At 43.7% G+C, this 20330-nt stretch overlaps 3 protein-coding genes across 5 annotated transcripts in view; all 3 read right to left on the reverse strand.

Moving 5' to 3' along the window:
* cpamd8 (C3 and PZP like alpha-2-macroglobulin domain containing 8) overlaps positions 1–6290 on the reverse strand; it is a 41094-nt gene extending 34804 nt beyond the window's left edge. The window contains exons 1-8 of one of the 2 annotated variants that reach the window (XR_014597338.1): positions 5660–6290; positions 3589–3740; positions 3109–3131; positions 2282–2447; positions 1496–1548; positions 927–944; positions 367–421; positions 82–195 (exon numbers count right to left, since the gene is read on the reverse strand). Coding sequence is in view for 1 of the 2 variants with exons in the window: in XM_084012509.1 (XP_083868635.1) it covers positions 82–195; positions 367–421; positions 927–944; positions 1496–1548; positions 2282–2447; positions 3109–3131; positions 3589–3740; positions 5660–5745 (667 nt within the window). In the remaining variant the exon portion in view is untranslated. The remainder of the gene's footprint in view (positions 1–81; positions 196–366; positions 422–926; positions 945–1495; positions 1549–2281; positions 2448–3108; positions 3132–3588; positions 3741–5659) is intronic. The other variant, XM_084012509.1, reaches the window with a different exon arrangement.
* Positions 6291–6637: 347 nt separating this feature from the next.
* sac3d1 (SAC3 domain containing 1) lies at positions 6638–10348 on the reverse strand. Of its 2 annotated transcripts, none has more exons than XM_084010867.1 (4): positions 10258–10348; positions 8856–9279; positions 7645–7927; positions 6638–7520 (listed from the first exon to the last, which is right to left on the reverse strand). In XM_084010867.1, exons 1-4 carry the CDS (start codon positions 10284–10286, stop codon positions 7054–7056), a joined length of 1203 nt encoding a protein of 400 aa, XP_083866993.1. In that variant the 5' UTR covers positions 10287–10348; the 3' UTR covers positions 6638–7053. The 2 variants fall into 2 exon arrangements, with proteins under 2 accessions (XP_083866993.1, XP_083866992.1); XM_084010866.1 differs by having other exon boundaries at positions 8856–9282; positions 10258–10301.
* A 90-nt stretch (positions 10349–10438) lies between these two features.
* haus8 (HAUS augmin like complex subunit 8) lies at positions 10439–14230 on the reverse strand. Its single transcript, XM_084010868.1, has 10 exons — positions 14099–14230; positions 13620–13684; positions 13221–13282; positions 12970–13093; positions 12473–12583; positions 12285–12388; positions 12021–12179; positions 11531–11672; positions 11283–11415; positions 10439–10951 (listed from the first exon to the last, which is right to left on the reverse strand). The coding sequence occupies exons 1-10, from the start codon at positions 14161–14163 to the stop codon at positions 10825–10827; spliced, it is 1092 nt and encodes a 363-aa protein (XP_083866994.1). The 5' UTR covers positions 14164–14230; the 3' UTR covers positions 10439–10824.
* Between the last annotated feature and the right edge of the window lie 6100 nt (positions 14231–20330).

Consider the following 20330-nt stretch of genomic DNA (forward strand, 5'->3'; position numbering starts at 1 on the left):
TACAAATAATGCATTTTTAAACATAAAAATATGACGACTCAAAATAAAAACACAAGAAAGAACTCCTGATAAAACTCTCACCATATTTCTGCACTTCAAAGGACTTGTTATAGGTGTGGCCCTGCACCTCCACAAAGATAAACCACTCTCCAAACACCGGCTGGTCGGACAGAGGGAAACTCATGTTCACGACGCCTGGAGGACAGAGAAACACAGTTAGTAACTCTCCTGATATAACCAGAACAGAGTTTCTCTCAATCTCATTCAATAATAATAATCACTTCAGTCAAAATGACCTGGAGAAACAACAACATGTGCATCCATATAATGCAGAGTGATGGTGGGGATCCATTACAGAAGACTCACCGCAGCAGACGGATTTCAGACTTTTCCACTGGACCATCCTGGACCCTCTTGGATCCTGACAAACCAGAAGCAGACAAACCGGTGTTCAGATTTCACGTTGAAGTGTCGATATGCTTCGTCATTACACCGTGACGATGTCATATACTGTTATTGTTGGGTCTTTGAACTGAACTTGACCCCCCCGAGTCTCTCAGACCACTGTCAAAATACTTTTTACAACGTTCCCCCCCGGGGTGACCCCCTGGGCTGCAGGGACGAGAGTAGTAAAAGAAAAACATCTACGCTCCTGTTGAGCTATAAGTCATGCATGGACTTCCCTCAGCTTCTTATGAAGCAGCGGCTTGTGTGTGTGTGTGTGTGTGTGTGTGTGTGTGTGTGTGTGTGTGCGGGGGGGGGGGAGTGCTGATGAAGACAAAACCAAGAGACGAGCAGAGATTCCTTTCATGTTGTTTATCCCTGTTCCAAAGAGCACCCTGTTATCTAGGTGACTCCTGTAATCTCCAACCAGGCAACTAAAATTGCCACCGTCCCCCTGGGTGGTCCCGACATCCTCCACTCACCAAAACATACGCATCAATCTGCAAAAGAAAAAGGGAAAAAGAAAGAGAGAGAAAGACATCATGAATCGGATAGAAACTAAAAGCCCAGAGAGGATCCCGAGCCTCTTCCCAACGCTCCTCATTCCTGATCCAACAATCATCCATCTGTGAAAGTGAGCATCGCCCCGTACCGGCAGCAGACCTTTATAGCTGCAAACATCAATAAACCGTCTGTCTGCACAGTTGCACAGTATATTTGGAGCCATTGCTAGCATTCCAAGAGAAATGACTGGAGCTTGGCTCCCGTAAATAGGTAACTGTACATTTCTCTGCACTCACGGCAGGCCGAGGTTTCTCCTTTTAACTCCGGCAATTAGAGATGGAAAAGCATGTTTGCGCTAAATATTATGTTGTTCTATTGCCGAAGTGAACCGAAAACAAGATGAATGCATCAATTGTGTCACGTAAAAGCAGGTTTGGACGGCGAGAACGCAGATTTTTTATCATTTTGACTTCTGCCTTTTGACGAATGCTTGTGATGTTTTTATGTGCAGCTTTATTTACTTCAATGTGACCTTAAATCCACTCACCTTGTCATTTACTGGCCTCAGGTCAGGGGTCACTGTGTAGACATTGATGAACACTAGAGGAAGAAAGAAAAACACCACATTTTAACATGAATCTGGTTTTTCAAATTTCAAAATTCTTGTTGCTTGAACGCTTTGACCATCTAAATGAATGCTATGGATTAAAACGCTTCCTATCGGGATCACGTCTTTGAACCCAGCATCACCATGACGGTTATCAACCAAGAAGGATTCTATCATCAAAAACACCTACAATAAGTACAATATTCTCTGCATTAAAGTCCCAGTCTGCAACATTTGTTTGATCATATTCCCTGAAGCCGACACTACGCCCCGATAGAACAACATAAGATCGCCAGCGCCCGGATCATCCTGTCCAATCAGCACGCAGGGCTGTGTTCGTGCACACACAGAGCCCCTCCCCCCTCGGGTCGTTCCACTATCACAGGGGGGAGGCGGAGGGAAGTAGCAACAAGCTTCCAATTCCTCGTTAAAAACCCAAACGAGGAGGTCCAAAACAACCAAGGAAAAGAAAACACCGGTGGAAAAGAAGGAAAAAAAGAAAGATGGCGACGGTGCCCGTGATAAAACCAGAGTCAACATCGGACCCGCGTTTCAAAGGTGGCGTGATCTAAGGGAGTTCAAAGGGCACGGAGTGGAGGGGGAGGAGCTCGGTGGTCGTGGGGGAGGAGCCTGAGAGTTGTAAACATTGAAAATCTGACAGAGTGCCCTCCATCCGCCGGACTTGCCGACTGGGACTTTAAGTGATCGGCTGCTCTATGAGGGAACCTTTGTGTTTGGGTTTGTAGACGGGCTTGTCGGTCTGGATGAACACGGCGGTGCCTTTACTCTCCACCGTGACGGTGGTGTAGTTGTGGAAGATGTAGCCTCCTTCTGTCAGGTGACGGTTACCCCACACCTTCAGATGGGCCTGGCCTCTTAGCCCAGAGGGAACCTGGTGACACACACACACACACACACACACACACACACACACACACACACACACACACACACACACACACACACACACACACACACACACACACACACACACACACACACACACACACACACACACACACACACACACACACACCCCTAAATTAGCTCAGTGGTGGGAGCTGCTTCATACAGTTCACCTTGATTCTGCATGTTTTAATACCAAAAGAAGTCCATTTAAACACCAGAGGAAGATGCCAAGCTATAACACAGACACATGACTGTATTTCAGGAGAATGAGGGTGGAGGTTACAGGGAGGGGGAGAGAAGGGGAGGGGGGGATCGAGTTGTGTATACTAGATTGATCTATTCCAGCCTTCGGGGGCGGCGGACCATACATGCACGTCAACAGCTGTTGCATATTATATTGGGGCTGTTACCTTATTCCCAATGAATGAGCAGAGACAGATGTTGCATTACAAATAATGTTAGTGTTGATTTGCATGTTGCCTGAGGAATGTGCACATAACGGACACGGGGCTCTCACTACTGTGCAGCTGTCACCGCTAAACAGCGCCGTGGAGTTTAAACATCTCTGGAAAAGCGCCGCCCTCGTGACTGTGGGACTCGGAACGGAAATAAGTGAGAAAGTTGAACACACAAGTGAGACTCACCTTTAGCTTGATGGTGCCTTTATCTAAAACAGAAACATGGGAGATATTTTAATAGGTTATTTTTAGTGCATTCTCACTTCGATCAAGTGAAATCGGAACATCTGTATCTATTAATAACTGGCAGTTACGAGAGCTTGGAGTGGGAATCCAGCTGCAGCCTATCTGGATGCCACTCTGAGGCAGAGCGAGCGCCCATCTATTCATGGAGCTGTCAAACACATCACACACTGTATACACCAAGTGGCTGGTGGGAGGGGCTTAGCCGACGCCTCCAATCAAAGGTAACTATGAAAACCAAAGCTGGTCAGGAGCTTCTTCAATCTGTTTCTACCAGCCTGCCTGTGTGATCTCCACATCCTTTGAATAAATCACACAAAAGGAGGGGTGTCTCATAGCTCGACTTGTTAGTGCAAGTTCTCTCTCTCTCCGTCTCTAAAAAGTGATGCATTGTACCGGCGTTAACCTCGGCTTTGTTCTCACCCAGCACCGATGCGTGGCTGTGGGCGACCGCCTGGCCCTTCACCGTCAGCTGCACCTGGACACGCGTTTCTGCCTTCGCATCGAAGATGGTTACGCTCACGCTTTCCTCCACGCCGGCTCGGAAGACCGAGGGCGCCGCGACCAGATAACCCCTGTGAGAGGAGAGAGAGAGGTCGGGATGTGTGAGATGTAAGATAAAGAGGAAGGGGGATGAAGGGAGGTGAGACGGGAAGAAGAAGACATAAGAGTGCAAAAGGAGGAGGAGGAGGAGAAGTAAAAGCAAAAGAGAGGGAGAGGTGGTGGCAGGAGACAAAGGTCAGAGAAGGTCAGGGAACAAGGAGACACATGAACATACGAATTACATCACTGCTCCACGTTTAGGTGAACTCACACACCGATACCAATCACCATTCCTGACTTAAAGCAAAGATCATTTCAAGTGTTATCTTGCAAGACGTAACACACACACACACACACACACACACACACACACACAGGCAGGCAGGTATTCCACGTGGGATTTGTGCAGCAAGATCAGATTTAATTGCAATTGTTAGCAGGGACACGGTTACCTGTCGGCCAATGAGCTCCGGGCTCTACTTTTTTCTCTTTGGGTGGTCCGCCACCTCTGACAAGAACCTTAGCTTCTGTTTTTTTGGGGGAAAAATAATGACTGAGATTCCACACAGTCACTCTGACATTTAATTGAGGGAAGGAGCCCGTCGCTGAGGTCACAGAGCAAAGGTCGTTCTTTGATGCTTATCAACTGGAGGGGAGGGGAGGAGGGGGAGGGAAAGCCCAATTTAAATTTTATTTGGAAGAGCCAAAGCGCCCAGCTTTAGGGGGTCTTGTTAGCGCGGTCCTGTAAACTTAAATCGGTACTGTGGCTCGCTAGCGGGGTTATGTTGGAGGTGTGTGGAGCGGCTCGAGGATCATTTATTGTCATTATGCAACGAATGAAATGCTACACAAGAAAAACATGACAAAACAAGAATCAAAAAGAAACTTGATTTGAGAAAAGACGGTCTCAGACTATGTAGAGCAATATGAGGCTTAATATCCCCTCATTTGTTTCCGACTCTCATGTTTAAGGCTCCTCTCCCCCTGGAAACTTAACCGAAGATCACACAAATTAGGAGTGAGCAAAGCCTCGAGCAGCAAACCCAATTGCATGCCTGAGAGACGGATCAGGTGGTTGGCATTACAGCACTACGGCATTACAGCCACAGGCAACTGCAGTTCCTGAGAGAGTCATGAGAAAATACCCTGGAAAAAAAAAAAAAAAAAAAAAAGATTGAGAAGGAAGATAATACGAGGAAATTGACTCCGCGCGTTTGATCTACAGTGAGTTTAACCAGCTCTGGGATGAGCCCGGATCAGGTGGTGGAGACCATGCTTATTTCAGTCACATGGCTGGATGTGGTCAAGTTCTCATTGGGGTTTTTTTTTTTTTTGTCCTCAGCTGAGAGCCGGTCGGTGCCTGAGAAAGGATTTGTGTTCTCTTTTGTAGGTGAAGTCTTTAACAGCCAGTTCTGTTTTAGTTCAGTCACATGGTTCTGTGTTTTCGACCTCAGCTGAGCCATTTAACACTTAATCTGGTTTGTTGTGAATCAAGCCTGGATTTTGAGGAATTTGTGGTTGATTCCCAAGAAAATTGCAATTGTTTAAAACTTTTTTTTTTTTTTACTATTAACTCAACTCTCAAGGTCAGGATTGAGCTCCTAAGCAGCTGACTGATGGCACCAAAGAGAAAAGTCACTTTGACCTCCTTCGCCTCTGGTTCTGGAGGGAAATGCTGCTAGAAAATAGACTGCTGTCAAACCTATGAATTAAAAAAATGCGTCTCCCTCTCTCCAAAAGTAGACCTGCAGGTCCAATAATACAGCAGTGAATGAAAGTTGCTGTGATAGAAGTGTTAGTAAAGGCATGGAAACAAGTATCTCACAGATTGATCATGCAGCAATTATTAGAATGTAATGATCAAGACTTGAGCAGCATTTTAATTACACTTCCTCCCATTTCAATGGGACTTTAGAGGCTGAGTTTAAAGCATGCAACACGGACTACTTACTGTCTTTCTTGTGCACAACTCCTGCTCACGTTGCAGATGAACAAAGTCCAGGACAGACTCAAAGCTGTCAGAGACCACCGCAACATGTTGCCCCCCCACCACCCCCGGTAACCGAGATTTGCTGGATATCGGTTCTCCCTTCTGAAGGAGTATGTTGGAGGGGGGGGGAATCCTCCGAATCTAATGAGAAGTTCAATGAGCAGCCTGCGTCTCGGCTCCCTCTTTATCTATCCATTGAGCTCGGCTGGCATGGTAGGTGTGCACAGCTTTCTGTCCGGAACCCCCAAAGATCAACTTTTTTTTGTAATCATCCCACTTCGCCAAATCCAGTTCCAAAATCGTGTTCTTTTTTTTTTTTTTTTCCTCCTCCTCTCAGAGCCCCGAGTACACGGACAGTCCTCTCCCATGTGCCTTCACCCGCCCCGGTTCCGTTCTCTCATATTTCAGCATTACAAATTGGAAGCGTCCTCCCACTTCAGCGAGCAGAAATGTCACAGTAAAGAAATGTTTGACATGTTGAATAAAAGGAAAAAAGAGAAATCCGTGCAGGCCGATAGTTCCGTCTCAGTGCTCTCTTTTAGAGTGGTGGTGGATCTTTATGATCTGTTCTCCTCCTACAGAGTCGGTCTGGGATCTGCTGCGCTCCTCTCAGCGCTGCTGCGGGAGCATGACTAACCCCAGTGGAAGGAGCCTGCTGCTGCTCAATCCATAAATTACCTGCACGTTTCACATACTTCCCCTTCTTCATACATCCTGGGAGATTTAAGTGCTACGACTAATTCATTTGGGGTTGGAAAACAATATATATCACAAGATCAAACTGGTTTACAAAAAAACAACAAAAACACTTAAAAAACCAACATTTTAGTCACTTTTTTTTATGTCGATACCCTCTACGGATATCTGCTGCCCTCTAGTGGAAATCAGTATAACTGCAGTTATGTATCAAATGAAAGATCAAGGCGTTTCTCATTTAGGTAACAAACATTTATTGAAATGCTTCTGAGGTACTGCATTGATGAGAGTAAATGAACACTGTTGCACAGTAGTTTTTCCAGCAAAAAAAAACAATTATGACGTTAACAGAACATATACATAATAATAACATAACCAGTAAATGGTAACAGTATAAAAGTAATTCACATTTGTGGTGAAAATTCAGAGTGAAAAAGTAGCTTGAGAGCCTAAAGGGAACTTTCCTCTGAGTTCAGCACCATTAGCTCAACAAAAGCCCAGACCCGGATTTTAAACCAGGTCTGAGACCGAAACACCTGAGGCTCAAATCCAACATGAAACCACTGCTCAAGTCGCTTAAGACTTTAAATCCCTGAACAGACAATTATCCTTTGGATACCAATCAAGCATCATAATACCTTTTTACTCATTTATGTGTCTCAAGCGTAACCGTGAATGATGTTCCCAACACTGAGGTCTCTCTGCTTCTCGGCCACTATGTTGTGATACAAACTGCAGTGTAGCTTCTCTTGTTCGGGCTCAGTGAACGCAGCCTTCGAGAAAACTATTTGGTTGTCGCGGTTAACCTCCACCCCGTACGCCTTACAGAGTCGGGCTGCGAGCGCCGTGTCTAAGGTCAAAAGCTGAGCCAGCGTGTCCAGAGGGAAGCGACAGTTGCGGCTGCTGTATCCGTGGCTGTACAGAAGCAGCAGGTCTCGACCGCATGTCACCAAGTGGCGGTGCAGAGCGCAGCTCTGTAGGAAGTTCAGCCTGCGAGCCAATCGGAGCAAGCGTACGGGGTTCCGCTCCAGAAAAGCTCTGTTGATGGAAAGAGCGAGTGCGATGTCAGGAGAGCTGCGGAGACGCTCTGGGAGCTCCATGACGTGCTCTGTGGCACGAGTTGAACCTGGGGGGAAGCAAGCATGATTCATCAGATCTTTACATCAATAGCCTGCTTGTGTAATGTATAGGATGCTTTGACTTGCATGCAAATACATCAAAAATAGGATGTTTATAAAACAGTGACTCACCCAAGTTGTTCAGCAGACCAAGAGCTTCAAACTCCTCCTGGTTGGGATGCGGTCCGGTTTCATGAGTGTAGCAATCCAACAGCCAGCTCAGACTCTCCTGTAGGTGCGTGTCGTTAATGCGCGGGTCGTAGAGCCGCAGCGGCTCGCCACAAAGACGGAACGAGGCGTAGATGAGGAAGCGCACCGTTCGCTCCAATATGGCCACGCAGTTCGACCCAGACACCCTCTGGATGATCATGTCCTGCTTCACGCCACGCAGCCGATCAAAGGCAAAGCTGTACACCTGCAAGACGAGTAACATTTACGTTAATACGTGTTGTGGAGATGATTGCAACTTCATCATTACAGTGTTCTTAAGGGCCTAGTACCAAATTAACCATATCAGGATCAAAGTTATTGGCTGAAATTCGTTTTTCAGCAGAAGATTCTTATGTTAATTCTTTGGCCATCAGTTGTTGGAGGTTTGTAAAGGCACCATAACACACAGCTTGTCCAAAGGCCAAATATATACTCATCGTTAGATGATGATTAGGGGCCTGTTTGGTACTGGTTTCTGCACATATGCTTTATATTGTTTTGAAAGATACAGCACAGGTTCTCAACATTGGACCAACATCCCATAAATAATGTGAAAAAAATAAATAATAATTTAAAAAAAAAGGAATAAAAAGAAGCTGGGCTGTAAATATGCTTTATCCCTCCCTGGCACAACACATATTTACAGCCCAGTTTCCCTCCTTCCCTCAGCTGTACTGACCAAAATAAATATTATGCCTCCCTTCACCCATCACTGCCTGCCATTATTAATCTTAATCTTATTATATATTACACTTGGAGCTTTTACTGGCACAGGGTTGCCTCCCACATCACTCTTCATTTCATTACAAAAAGTGATCAATTTTGTGTCACCACATCCGATGTGGCATGATTGTAGTAGTCATTTTTAAATGCAACTGGTCTAAAAATATGTTTTGTTTAAATTTGTATTCATTTATTTGAATTCTTGATCACATTTTAGATATAAAAATAAAGTTTTAAATTTAAAAACAAATTGGCAGTACCTCTGCGGCCCACTAGATGGTGCTCTAAGACCCAAGAGTGGGTCCTAGCCCAGGTGTTGAGAGTAGATGTAAAGTAAAACCTAATCGATGTACGAATCGTCATCAGGGGCGTGTAAAAACTGAGCGACGGGGGGGGGAAATACTACTCACCTCAGTCCAAGGATGCAGGTCAGGGGAGGCAGCGATGTCATCAATAAGGTAATGCACAGTTTTCACCAATACAGCAGGTGGACGGAGGTCAGAGGGTTTTGTGGAGTCCTTCCCAGCCGCCGGTCTGGAATACTCTTTGACAGCACGCAAGGGGTCTCCCCTGGGGCGCCGAGCTCGTTCTGTTCCCACCAACAACTCGAAGCGGTGAAGGCGGTGCTGAACCTCACGGTCCTGCAGCTCACGAGCAGGGCACATGGTCTGGCAGGTCCCCGTGGGCACGGTTTCTTTCCCACGCTGCTTGCCTCTCTCGTCGTCCTCCTCCTCCTCCCTCACATGTGATTTGCCTTGGCGCTGCGATTGCTCTTCGTTCCTGTGTCTCCATTCTCCTCCTCCTCCTGCTGGATCCCTCCTCTGAGAGAGGGAGCTGCTTAAAGGAAACAGGATGGTTGTTAGCCGACAATGTAGGGATCAGATACAACAAGTGTGTCAAGGCCCTAATGACACCTGATTTCCTGCACCGACATGGGTCTTAATGCAGCTAAAATAATTATTTGCTGGTCCAAGTCGTTATATGGCCCGAATAAGAAGACAAGGAATCGCTGGCTCAAACTGACTGATATCAAGAGCAGCGACGCGCTGTAGTTCATAAAGCAGCTTCACATAAAACCTACTATTATTAAACTTCTTCGCCATAAATCGTATTATTTTTTGTATGAAAATTATATTTAAAAAACACAAACATGGGAAATTCATGGCACAATTCAAACGGGACCAGAAAATAATTTCGATCTCGCCATAGGAACACATCAGAAATTCATATTGGAGGTGCCATGTACCGGAAATAGAAAGGCGGGACTTCACCACTCCATACTGTTAAGCTATGGAAGTCAATTCTGCTGATTGGGTAGAGACATTTCAAAGTTACCTTTATCTTACAGTGTGTAAACTTTTTAGTGAAGAATTCTTATAACTTTTGACACAAGAGACAACCATCTCCACATTTAGCTCATGCATGGACGAACCATACAATCCATCTAATGTCAAATCAACGTAAATCCTCCGTTAATAGAGCAGAGAGCAACGTCGCTGTGATGCTAACGATATCCGAGAACTGCGTTTTTCTAAAACTATGCACCAAAATGGCACGACATCAATGTTAACGTGTTATGAAATGACAAACAGCATAACAACAAACCGGTAGCTGTAAATTGCTGTCGTTAGCTAGCTACGATAGCTAGCTAGCTAGCTAGCAAGTGCAGATAACAACGCGCGAAAAACGTTCAGACTATCGGAGAATGCGCAAATCGAACGAAGAGAGCCGTGAACACACATTAGAAAACTCGGCTTTGGATGCCATTTACCGCAAAATGCTTAATACGTGGGAGGAAAAACATGTACTCACATGCGACGAGGCGCTCTCCTGCGGTTCATCGGTCACTGCGTCACTTCCCAGGAAGCAGCCAATAGAAATGCGCGCTTCTTGTTGTGATTGAACGTCACATCCGGAGCTGAATTGAACGCCGGTCCGCGGCTCCAAGCAGACTCTACTGAACGTTTATTTAATGATTGAAAAACTTCTTAAATCCAGACTTCATACTGCTTTAAATATTTAATAAAAAATGTTAGTTTATGTTATCAAGTGAACAAATATCTAACAAGGATCTAAAGTTGTCCGTGCTTTATAACTCTTCCAATATAGTCCTATTTCTTTCCCAAGTTCAATTCATATTTAAATTGTTTCTTACTGTATATTCCCAATGTTAATAGAAAAAAATAAAAGTATGAAAAAGTGAAGTAGTATCAAGTCATTATTCAACATTTACAACAAATAATTCAGTCGCAAAACAATCAGACAGCATACATAGACACTAGACACAAATGGTACGAATGTTTATGTACAATGGGGAACATTTGGTGTCGAGTGGTATCCAAAGTGCATGTACTGTGTCCCCATGCTGGGTGGTGTCCTTCACGGCTTCGGGAAAAAGAGCTGGTGGGTTTTCGCAGTTCCAAGCCGTTCTTCCTCCATGGCCTGCTGGACATGGACGGTATGGCAGGAGACTAATGATGAGAGCTCCAGCAGCTCTGAAAACGTACTAGGAAAACAAAAACAAAAAAAATGTTTTAGTTAAAGTCCTAGTTAAAGTCAGGAGGCATTTCCAGGTGCTACTAAATACTTTGGGGATCAATTATTTAAAAGCAAGGCAAGGAACGAATCATCTTGTTTCTGCTGTATAAATACAAAATTAAGATAGTCATGAACAGTTAAGGCAAAGCTGTTGCATCATACAGTCAAATCCTCTGAGAGGACAAAGGGGAATAAATCAAAAAGCTGACAGCAGATTGTGAATTCACCAGGATCAGAGAAGAGATGGATAGATGGATAGATGGATAGATAGATAGATGGATAGATGGATAGATAGATACCCGGAGAGCTGCTGGCCGATGGTCTTTGATGTCGTCTTCATGTCCCTGAGGCACTCCAGAGAAGTGCTGTGATCTCCCTCTGTGCACTCCATCAGCAACGTCTCACTCTCTTTCAGGCAATCCACAGCCTTATCTAAAATGAACACACAAGTGGATGTGATTAGAATAATATATATAACTTCATGCAAAATACATAAAACACACACCATTGTTAAATGTTAAACATCAACATAGTAACAACAACAAACCTAAAAATTCTCTCCTGTCCCCGTCGATGTAGAAATTCTTGACGGGCAGCTCATGTCGGGTGCCGTCTAACGCTGTGGCGAAAGACTTGTAGTCGTCTGTGAACTGCTGGGATATTTCTGCTACAGGAGTCAGTGCAGCAATCTGAGGGGGAATTATAATATTAGTAAAGATGCACGTATATTATCTTAGACACAGTACACACATTATTTTGCATTATACCTCATTGTCGTAACCTCATTATCAAATAAGTGCATATGCGACCCAACAAGCCTCAAAGAGTATGCAATAGCTTGATACTCCATCAATATATTACAATATAACATTTTTGATCTGTAAGTTTGTTGCTGCTTGGCGAGGAGCTGATATTCACATGATCCTGAGCAATAACACTGGAAATAAAAGGAATTTCATGTTCTTCTTATTTTGGGCTTTTTCAACCACCATGCAATAACCTTTTGTGATAGTCTACGAAGGAGGTGATTTCCTGACCTGTAAATCCAGCAGCTCATTCACCGTCCTGTCCCTCTCCTTGAGGTGGTACTGACGTTTCTTCTCCTGGACCTCATTATACAGCGCCTCCTCTCTCTCCATCTCCTGCAGGAGCCTTGCCTCAGCCTCAGCCACAGCCTTTGCAGTACTGCTCTCCATCTGAAGTCAAACATCAACCCAGCATGGGTCAACGTGCACAGATTTAAGAAAGCGGATGCCTTGAAAGCAGCTTATAAGATACACTTATATGTTAGACTCACTCACCTTAGCTGTCAGGTAGGCCAGTAGGAATGTTTGCATCTCAATGATCTTTTTCTCATTCTCTGGGTTTCTCTCAAGCTCTGCTGCATTTTCAGTCGTTGATTTTTCTTAGAGAGATAGAAGAAAAAAAAACTGATACTCGATACTCTCATCAATAACTTCCAGTATTTTAATTGTTTAAATCAGTTTACCTTTAATAACTGAAATATCAAAATTTGGTCGAAAGCAGTGTCCATCAGAGAAAGTGGACTGCAGAATACTTTTCCCAAGCAACGAAGGCTCAGCTTCATGTGACATCATTGCTGTAAGGGAGATAACATGAACATAGCCAAAGGTTATTTATGGTTCTTGTTAATGTTACAGTCTCAATCAGAACTCGGGGGAAATAAGTGATTAAGTGGGTTCCACAGCAAGATTTAAACAATAGAGTCTTATAGAAAATAATACAATTCAAAAACCAACAACAGTCTTTACACCTAAAAATAAAAAAGCAGTTAAAGAACTTCTAAGATAACATAAATGCTCCTCAGACACACTATAGTGACCATACTCATTAGATGTAGATGAGAAAAATTGAGAAATAGAATTGAGAAAATGTCCTCATCTGTCATGAACAACTGTGAATACAGTATCACCTCAGGAGTACTACTTACATACATACATACATACACACATAGTACATACTTACATGTTGCTAGAGCCTGCGGGGCCATTGAGCGTCTTGGTGGAGTTCCCACTCTCGGCTTCACACCACCGGGTTTAGGTGAGGAAGGCCTCAGTGGTACAGCGAAAGACTCGGTCAGTGAGCTACTCTACAAATGGACATAGATGAGTAGAAAGTGTGACAACAACAGACAGACTGCATGAATTGCATGGATTCAAGAGAGGCAGAATTTATCACATTTAAACATTTCCCAGAATACTGGCATCTAGTATTACCTTTGAAAGAGATGTCTTCTCAGCAGACTGCATATATCGTGACTTGACAATAGTACCGCTTGCTAAAGATTGAAGAAAAATAAATAGATTACAGCACTAAGCATTGCAGCCATATGCTTTTTGAATTTTCTTCCATAAAAATAGAGATTAATACAGTTTTCTATCCATCTATCATGAGTTTATGGGGGTATACAAATGTTTTAAGAAGTTTATTTATTATATATTTTCTGCAGTGACAACTTCTCATCAAGGGAATATAACAATTCAAATTGAGGTGTATGGTAATAAATGGAGAGACACTTTGTAAAGATAGTTTAAAAACACTGGGAAAGGACTTTATGTGGATTGGTAAGTGACAGAACGGTTTAATAATTAACATGAACCTTTATGAATACTCACATTTAACACCCTTCTTCCCAGTAACAGCGGTGCTGGCTTTATTAGCATTGCTCCCGCTTTTCGAGCTGAAAACACATTGTTAAATTTCAAATTTAGCAGTGAAATTCAATAATGTATAAACGAGAGCACAAATTACAAAATAAAAGCTCATTTTATTTATTTTGAAACGAGCTAAACCGGAAGCTACGCAGTAACGCTAGCTTACAGTAGCTAACGATGAGCTACATTATTGTTCCAATTCACAGGAACACAACGGCTCGTAACGTTATGTGTCTTTGAGTGCATAACCTACTTATTAGCTGACGTTAAATTTCTGGTGAAAACGTGACGTTTATGCCACATAAAACAATATAATCGTGACGTCAGATAGTATTCACTAAAACAGCTCAGCCGCCGGACTTCGCTGCGTTAAATTCTCCTAAAATTACACGACACTCGCTAAAAAGAAAGATAGTTAACAGGACGAGCAGTAACTTTACCTTTTAGTGTCCGTGGAGGTGTTTTTAAAACTACTCGGCACTGTGGACGTTCTTCTCGACGCCATGATGTTTTGAAGTGAACCGCCCGTACTACACGTTTTAGAAGCCGGCAGAAACACGAAGCGACACTTTTGTTCCGCTCTTCCTCTTCTTCGTTGTCGCTTATGGCGGTTTACAAAGCAGCATTGGAAGTGCTGACATCTACTGCAGTGGAGTGGAATAGCAACCTCTTAATTCAAAAAGATGCTATCTCCATGTGTAGCATGTTGTAAACATATGACAAACAAGTGCAAAGGCAAAACAAGTCATATACTCATGTATATATGGTTTTGCATACCTGGTTTATAGATAAAGTAGTAAGTGGCATCTGTTTTGTGTCTTGGCAATTGCCATTAAATGTATTTTACAGAAGTAAAAACTAAATATTAATCTTGTCTTTCAGTGAATACTTCATCCTCATATCATGTTTCCTTAGCAACATTTAAAGATCTATTGCTGCCCTGTTTTGTTCCAGTCGCTGGCAGTTACTCTAATAATGATGCTGCAACCTGCGTCATTCATAATAACACCAAATACTATGTTATTTCATCACATAACATCTCAGTTATTAGGGTGCAGATTCCATAGGGGCTCCATTCAAAAAATACATGTTGGAGAGAAAGAATGCAAGTTTGAATTTGAGGCAGAAACTGCGAAACACATCAGTTGCTCTAGTAACCACTAGATGGGTGTAAGGGTCTGCATTCGCTGTCTGTGTAAACACACATCCGATGACAACCCATTTAAGTTACTTTCAGTATCCTTGCATCCATGCGTCCGCCTAATTTGCATATCTGTGAACTTTAAATTAAATGTGAACATCAAAGGTGCTCTTATATGTAAGCATATAGAAATATAAGGTGTGTGTGTGTGTGTGTGTGTGTGTGTGTGTGTGTGTGTGTGTGTCTGCTTACCAAGTCCTCATACCTGCATTTGGCTGGTTGTTCGTGTGCACAAGTCTTAAAGAACATAATGGGTGCTGATCCCACCTGTCTGAGCTGCTCTCCGACAACAGGAAGGACAATGTGAGGAGCGGGTGTGGTCTGGGTGGTAAACACGGACCAGCAACCTCCGTCCTAAGTCACATCCACAGAGAGAGAGAGAGAGAGAGAGAGAGAGAGAGAGAGAGAGAGAGAGAGAGAGAGAGAGAGAGAGAGAGAGAGAGAGAGAATACCTTCTTCTTATATGGGCTGAAAGGAATGAAGGCAATTAATAATGGCTTTAAAGTGTGTATCGTATAGTAGGCCTATCACATTATAGTATTTTAACAGTACTTAAAGATGAGACTCGTATAAAGAGTGTGTGCTGGATGACGTCCAGGTCTTCAAACTTTTATCCTGACCTTTCTGCTTTAATGAATTTTCATGATAAAAGGTTGAACATTTGAGCTTGGCACAAAAACTAAATATCTCACAAATACATGCCTGTGTGTGTGTGTGTGTGTGTGTGTGTGTGTGTCTGTGTGTCTGTGTGTGTGTGTGTGTCTGTGTGTCTGTGTGTGTGTGTGTGTAAAGGCCGAGTCTTATCCCCTCTCTCTCCCTCTCTCTCAGTGTAATAAAGCCTTGAGGCTGCTGTGTGTCTGCATGCTGGCCGTCCATCTCTCACCACCAAGCAATGCTGGGACCTTTGAGGTGGAAAACAAGTGTTCATGATGGTGATACATGCAACATGGATGCTTTAGGATCCAATCAGTAAAATGTGTGATTAAACAATCATTCGTTTTAAGGGGAAGGTGGTTTCCTTTATGCTTTTCTCTGGAGTTCCAGATCCGAGGTCGTGAAAGCGTGAAAGTGCACGTTGAAAGACGGCACCGTGGAGTCGCTGAATGGAGGTCCTTGTCTCTCTTCCAAAACACGCCCCTCTTGCACTTTCTCTCTGCTCCGAAACTCTGACGTCCAGCGAAGGCTTCGTCTCCGTCACGGTGACCTCACTGATACTCCGCTTTGCCGCTTGGAGACATATTTTTAGGGCGATAAAAAAAAATGTGAGATGAAACGGCCTGAATTCACCTTCTGAAAGGAAAGCTGTTGTCCAGCCACTCACACATGTATGCACACATGAATACACACACACACAGACGCACAAACCCACCCATGCAGCCCACACACCAGCCCTTCTTCCCTTTGCGGTAAGCTGTTACTCATCGCTGCCCAGTCTGACAGTCTGGTCCACATAGTCTTCCAGGAATGCCTCAAATACACAGTGCCTCATACAGTAAAGCCAATCGGCAGGATTTGCAGTCAAACATCTGAACTGGTCTTTACATGTGACGATGGTTCCTTTGCTTGTGGGTATGTCAGTGAATGTATTTGAGGTGCTTGTTGTAGGAAGAAGGTAAGGAACCAGTCGGCCAGGAGCTCCCAGTATTAAGTAGTTAAGCTGGTCTCTGTTGGGCAGTAACTAACTAGCATTAGGATGGTGTTGACTTCTGGCCTTCAGAGCGTCCGGGCGGCTCTGATGGTCATTCCGTGCCTTTTAAATCTCCAACGCACTTTAGGTGTATCACACCGTCAGCAGCAGAGACTTAATATCAGGGGTCTCCAACTCAACTTACCTGTGGGCCGCTGGAGGTAGAGTCTGGGTGAGGCTGGGTCGCATCAAGTACTCCACAAAAAAAAGGGTTCAAGTATTCCAAAAGAAAGTACAACCGATCTCAATCTTCTCAACAATTCAGAACATGAATGGTTCTTCAGAACACAGGCTTCTCTTACTTCCTCCTACTATATACTATATACTATATTCAGGTGTGCTCAATAGTCCAGAAATTACGGTACAAGTGACCAACGTTGCTAGTTCGTGTTGTTGTCACAAGCCTGAGCTACGGTAGCCCACAAGTGTTAAAAATACAAAACGCACAGAACAACGACTCACGCAGATGAAGTGAAGAAAACACCAAGCTTTGATTTTAGATAGGGGGCCGCAAAATATTGTTCCTGGGGCCGCAATTGGCCCCAGGTCTGAGACCCCTGCATTATATGACAAGTATTCCCACTGAGAGTCGACACCTATCAACACCTGAAGATTAGCTGTGTGAGAATAAAGAGTTTAAAGAGTATTGGCTTTGTGGCTGAGCCTTAGATGATAAGCGTGTTGTCTTCATTAATTTCTGTCCAGTCGATGTGCAGCTGTGGCAAGAAGATGGTTAGCTTAGCTTAGCATAGCATAGCATAAACACTGGAGCCAGCCAAAGGCAGATATATAATGTGGTAAATTAGTGAGAGTAACAGATGTTGAAAACGTGGCTGCTGTTTCAATCCTCTCATCTAACTCCCTGCAAGAAACGGGAATTTCCCAAAATGTCCAATATTTCAGTCATTGCCGTTTTGCTGACCTTTAGTTCAGGTGTCACAAACGACAAGGTACGTAAAGCTGGACTAAAGCCGAGGTCGCTGTATCTTTTCTTCCGACGCCGCAGACGGCGCCAAACGACCCGGAGCCTCGTCCTCCACCTCGCCCACGTGTCGCTCGCTCCCCTAATTGTTTAATTACGGTGCTTATCTCCCCAGGATGTGACCTCGGCTCGGTGTTCGCTCTTGTGGATGCAGCGTCCCCGAGCGGCAGCGCCGGAGGCCGGGGGGATTTCCTACATGTGTCTTGGGGGCGGTGGGGTGTTTACTCAGGCAGAAGCTTTAAGAACATGCGGCGTATCATCACTCACATCAGTGCAGGTCAACGTCCCTCCAATCAACGTGCAACAGGAGGAGATGTTCCTACTTTTTATTCATACTATATGGTACTCTAAAAGCACCATTTACCATTGGAAACCAGGCAAAATATGACATGTTTATAACTTTAGAGACCATTAGATTTGGACGGATTAATTCCTGCAAATGTGTGTGTGTGTGTGTGTGTGTGTGTGTGTGTGTGTGTGTGTGTGTGTATGTATGTGTATGTGTGTGTGTGTGTGTGTATCTGTCTTTATCTATAAGCATCCATGTGAATTTTTGCGAATGAGAGATGAGCACCATACAGCGAGCATGACTGGTTGTGTGTGTGTGTGTGTGTATGTGTGTGTGTGTGTGTGTGTGTGTGTGTGTGTATGTGTGTGTGTGTGTGTGTGTGCGTGTGTGTGTGTGTGTGTGTGTGTGAGAACCATGTGCGGTGCTTTAGCAGGGCAGTGTAGCGTGCAGTGCAGGAGTGAACAGAGGCGGCCCAGGCCGGTCCAGCCCCAGTACTCTGGTAATCCCTGCGTTTTCAGGAGCCCTGGCCCGTACTTGATGAGCTTGAGCAAGAAAAAGGTTGCGCTCTCTCTCTCTCTCTCACTCGTATGTTCCTCTCTCTCTCTCTTTCTATCTGTCTCCCTCTCTTTCTGTCTCTCACTCTTTTATTCCCCCTCTTTTTCTCATGCCCCCCTCCTGCCCGTCCCCTGGAGCCACTTTGCGAATGAATGGATACCAAGTGTTTACTCAGCAACTCTGCCTGTCCCTCTATATTTCTCAGAATTTCATAAAGAAAATGTAGTTAGTCGACTAGTCGGCAACTTTGGTCTCAGCCGACTTTCATTTCTTTAGTCAATCAGCTGTTTTTCATGCTTTTTCTGCACATTAAATGTCTTATTTCAAAGACAATTATGAGCACATCTGGAAAACACAAATTCAAAGTGGTGCTCTGGTGTGATTCTTTGTGGAGAAGCTCAGTTTTACAGATCTGTCTCTTTCTAGCCAGTTTGAGCTCCTGAAGTCTGGGATGCCCTACAGAGTGTCTCTGGCAAAAAGTGTATTTAAAAAATCCTTTATTCTAAATGCCATCAGTATCCTCAACCAAACCAAGCGACAATATCAAACTGATATGCTATTTTTTACTCTTTTTTACTCTTATTCTTATGTATTTAAGCATATTTATTATCCTTTTCTTTTTTATCATAATATTTTCATATGTCTGAGATGATATTGTGGCTGTATGTCTATCTGTATTTTATGTCTGGTGAACCAAAGAAAAATTTCCACCTTTGTGGACGTTAAAGATTTATTCTATTCTAAATCAACTAATTGGTGAGTTATTTGACTAAGAATTTCTTAAGTTGAACAGAACCTGCAGACGAGCCGCCATCAGAGACCAGAGACCTTCATCTGTGACTCCAAATACAAACCTGTATTCAACTCATTCTGCATTCATGGAAACTCACATGTTGTGATTTGCTTCTGTCACAAACACAAACGTTGTTGGGATTCATTTGAATGCTTCCAGGGAGACACGCATCCAGCCACTTTGTAATGTATTACTGGGTGTAGTATACTTGTATTCACATTTTTATTTTATTTAAATATTATTTCAGCTGGAGGGTTGAGCTTTATTGCTGGGCTGAAGGAATTCCAAAAAAAGAGACAAAAATTGAAGCACGATTTGAAACATATGCAAAACAAAAACAAACAGGATGGCCGGCCACCTCCGTCCTTCACTGACTAACAATTAAGAATATACATTTTGCTCCTCTAAAAACTCATTCTCTTTAAATAACTATTTATATTTGGGTGTATCCAGCATTTAAAAATCAACAAATTGTTAAGTTTGATTTATTCTTACAAGCTAAAACAGCATATTTAGGCAAATTTGTTTTGTGCATTGCCTGAATTTCAGATTCTAGATTGGTCACGTCTACATATTAAAGTGATTAAGTCTAAGCCAAATATAACTTAAATGTTCAAAGCTATGCATTACAGAGAGATGACACCATAATACCCTCCAAGTTCTAATTTCTTCTCATCAATATGAACCTGAACCAGCAGGGCCTCAGCTCCGTTGCTTTATAACTTTATAGAAAAACTCAGCTTTCTGCCTGTAACCACATGTTTGTGGTTACAGGCAAAAAAAAAAACATGCATCGTTGCATAAAGTTAGCAGCAGTTGCATAAGAGGTCATAATTTTGCTGCAGAAATATGTCATTTTCTATTTTGCCAATGTTGCATCATCATCATGGCGAGGGCGACACCATCATGTTTAGTTCTGCAGCGTGGAACCGAAGCAGCGCACTGCATAGAAACAAATGTGCACGTTACATGGACGTACAGTGTACAGGGAGCTCAGAGGTGCCGAGAGGTATACAGGGAGGCTCTGGTGGGGCGGTGGGACGGGTTTAGGAGGAGAGGGGATTAGCAAGAGGCCGCAGAGCCCGAGGCAGAAGGCCCGTTTCCTGGCCTGAGCCCCTGTTTGTCCTGCCTGACCTGGCAGCTCTGGGGGCAGATCCTGCTTGGA

This window comes from Eutrigla gurnardus (assembly GCF_963514095.1).
Source record: "Eutrigla gurnardus genome assembly, chromosome: 6".
Taxonomy (NCBI): Eukaryota; Metazoa; Chordata; class Actinopteri; order Perciformes; family Triglidae; genus Eutrigla; species Eutrigla gurnardus.

Coding starts and splice junctions, on each gene's coding strand:
- sac3d1 (XM_084010866.1), bottom strand. CDS start 10,286: ATGAACCGCAGGAGAGCGCCTCGTCGCAT. Junction 9,283..10,257: donor AGGAGAGCGCCTCGTCGCAT/GTGAGTACATGT, acceptor GTTTCCTTTAAG/CAGCTCCCTCTCTCAGAGGA. Junction 7,521..7,644: donor TGGTCTGCTGAACAACTTGG/GTGAGTCACTGT, acceptor GCTTCCCCCCAG/GTTCAACTCGTGCCACAGAG.
- haus8 (XM_084010868.1), bottom strand. CDS start 14,163: ATGGCGTCGAGAAGAACGTCCACAGTGCCGAGTAGTTTTAAAAACACC. Junction 13,094..13,220: donor AGAAGACATCTCTTTCAAAG/GTAATACTAGAT, acceptor GTCCATTTGTAG/AGTAGCTCACTGACCGAGTC. Junction 10,952..11,282: donor ATCGGCCAGCAGCTCTCCGG/GTATCTATCTAT, acceptor TTGTTTTCCTAG/TACGTTTTCAGAGCTGCTGG.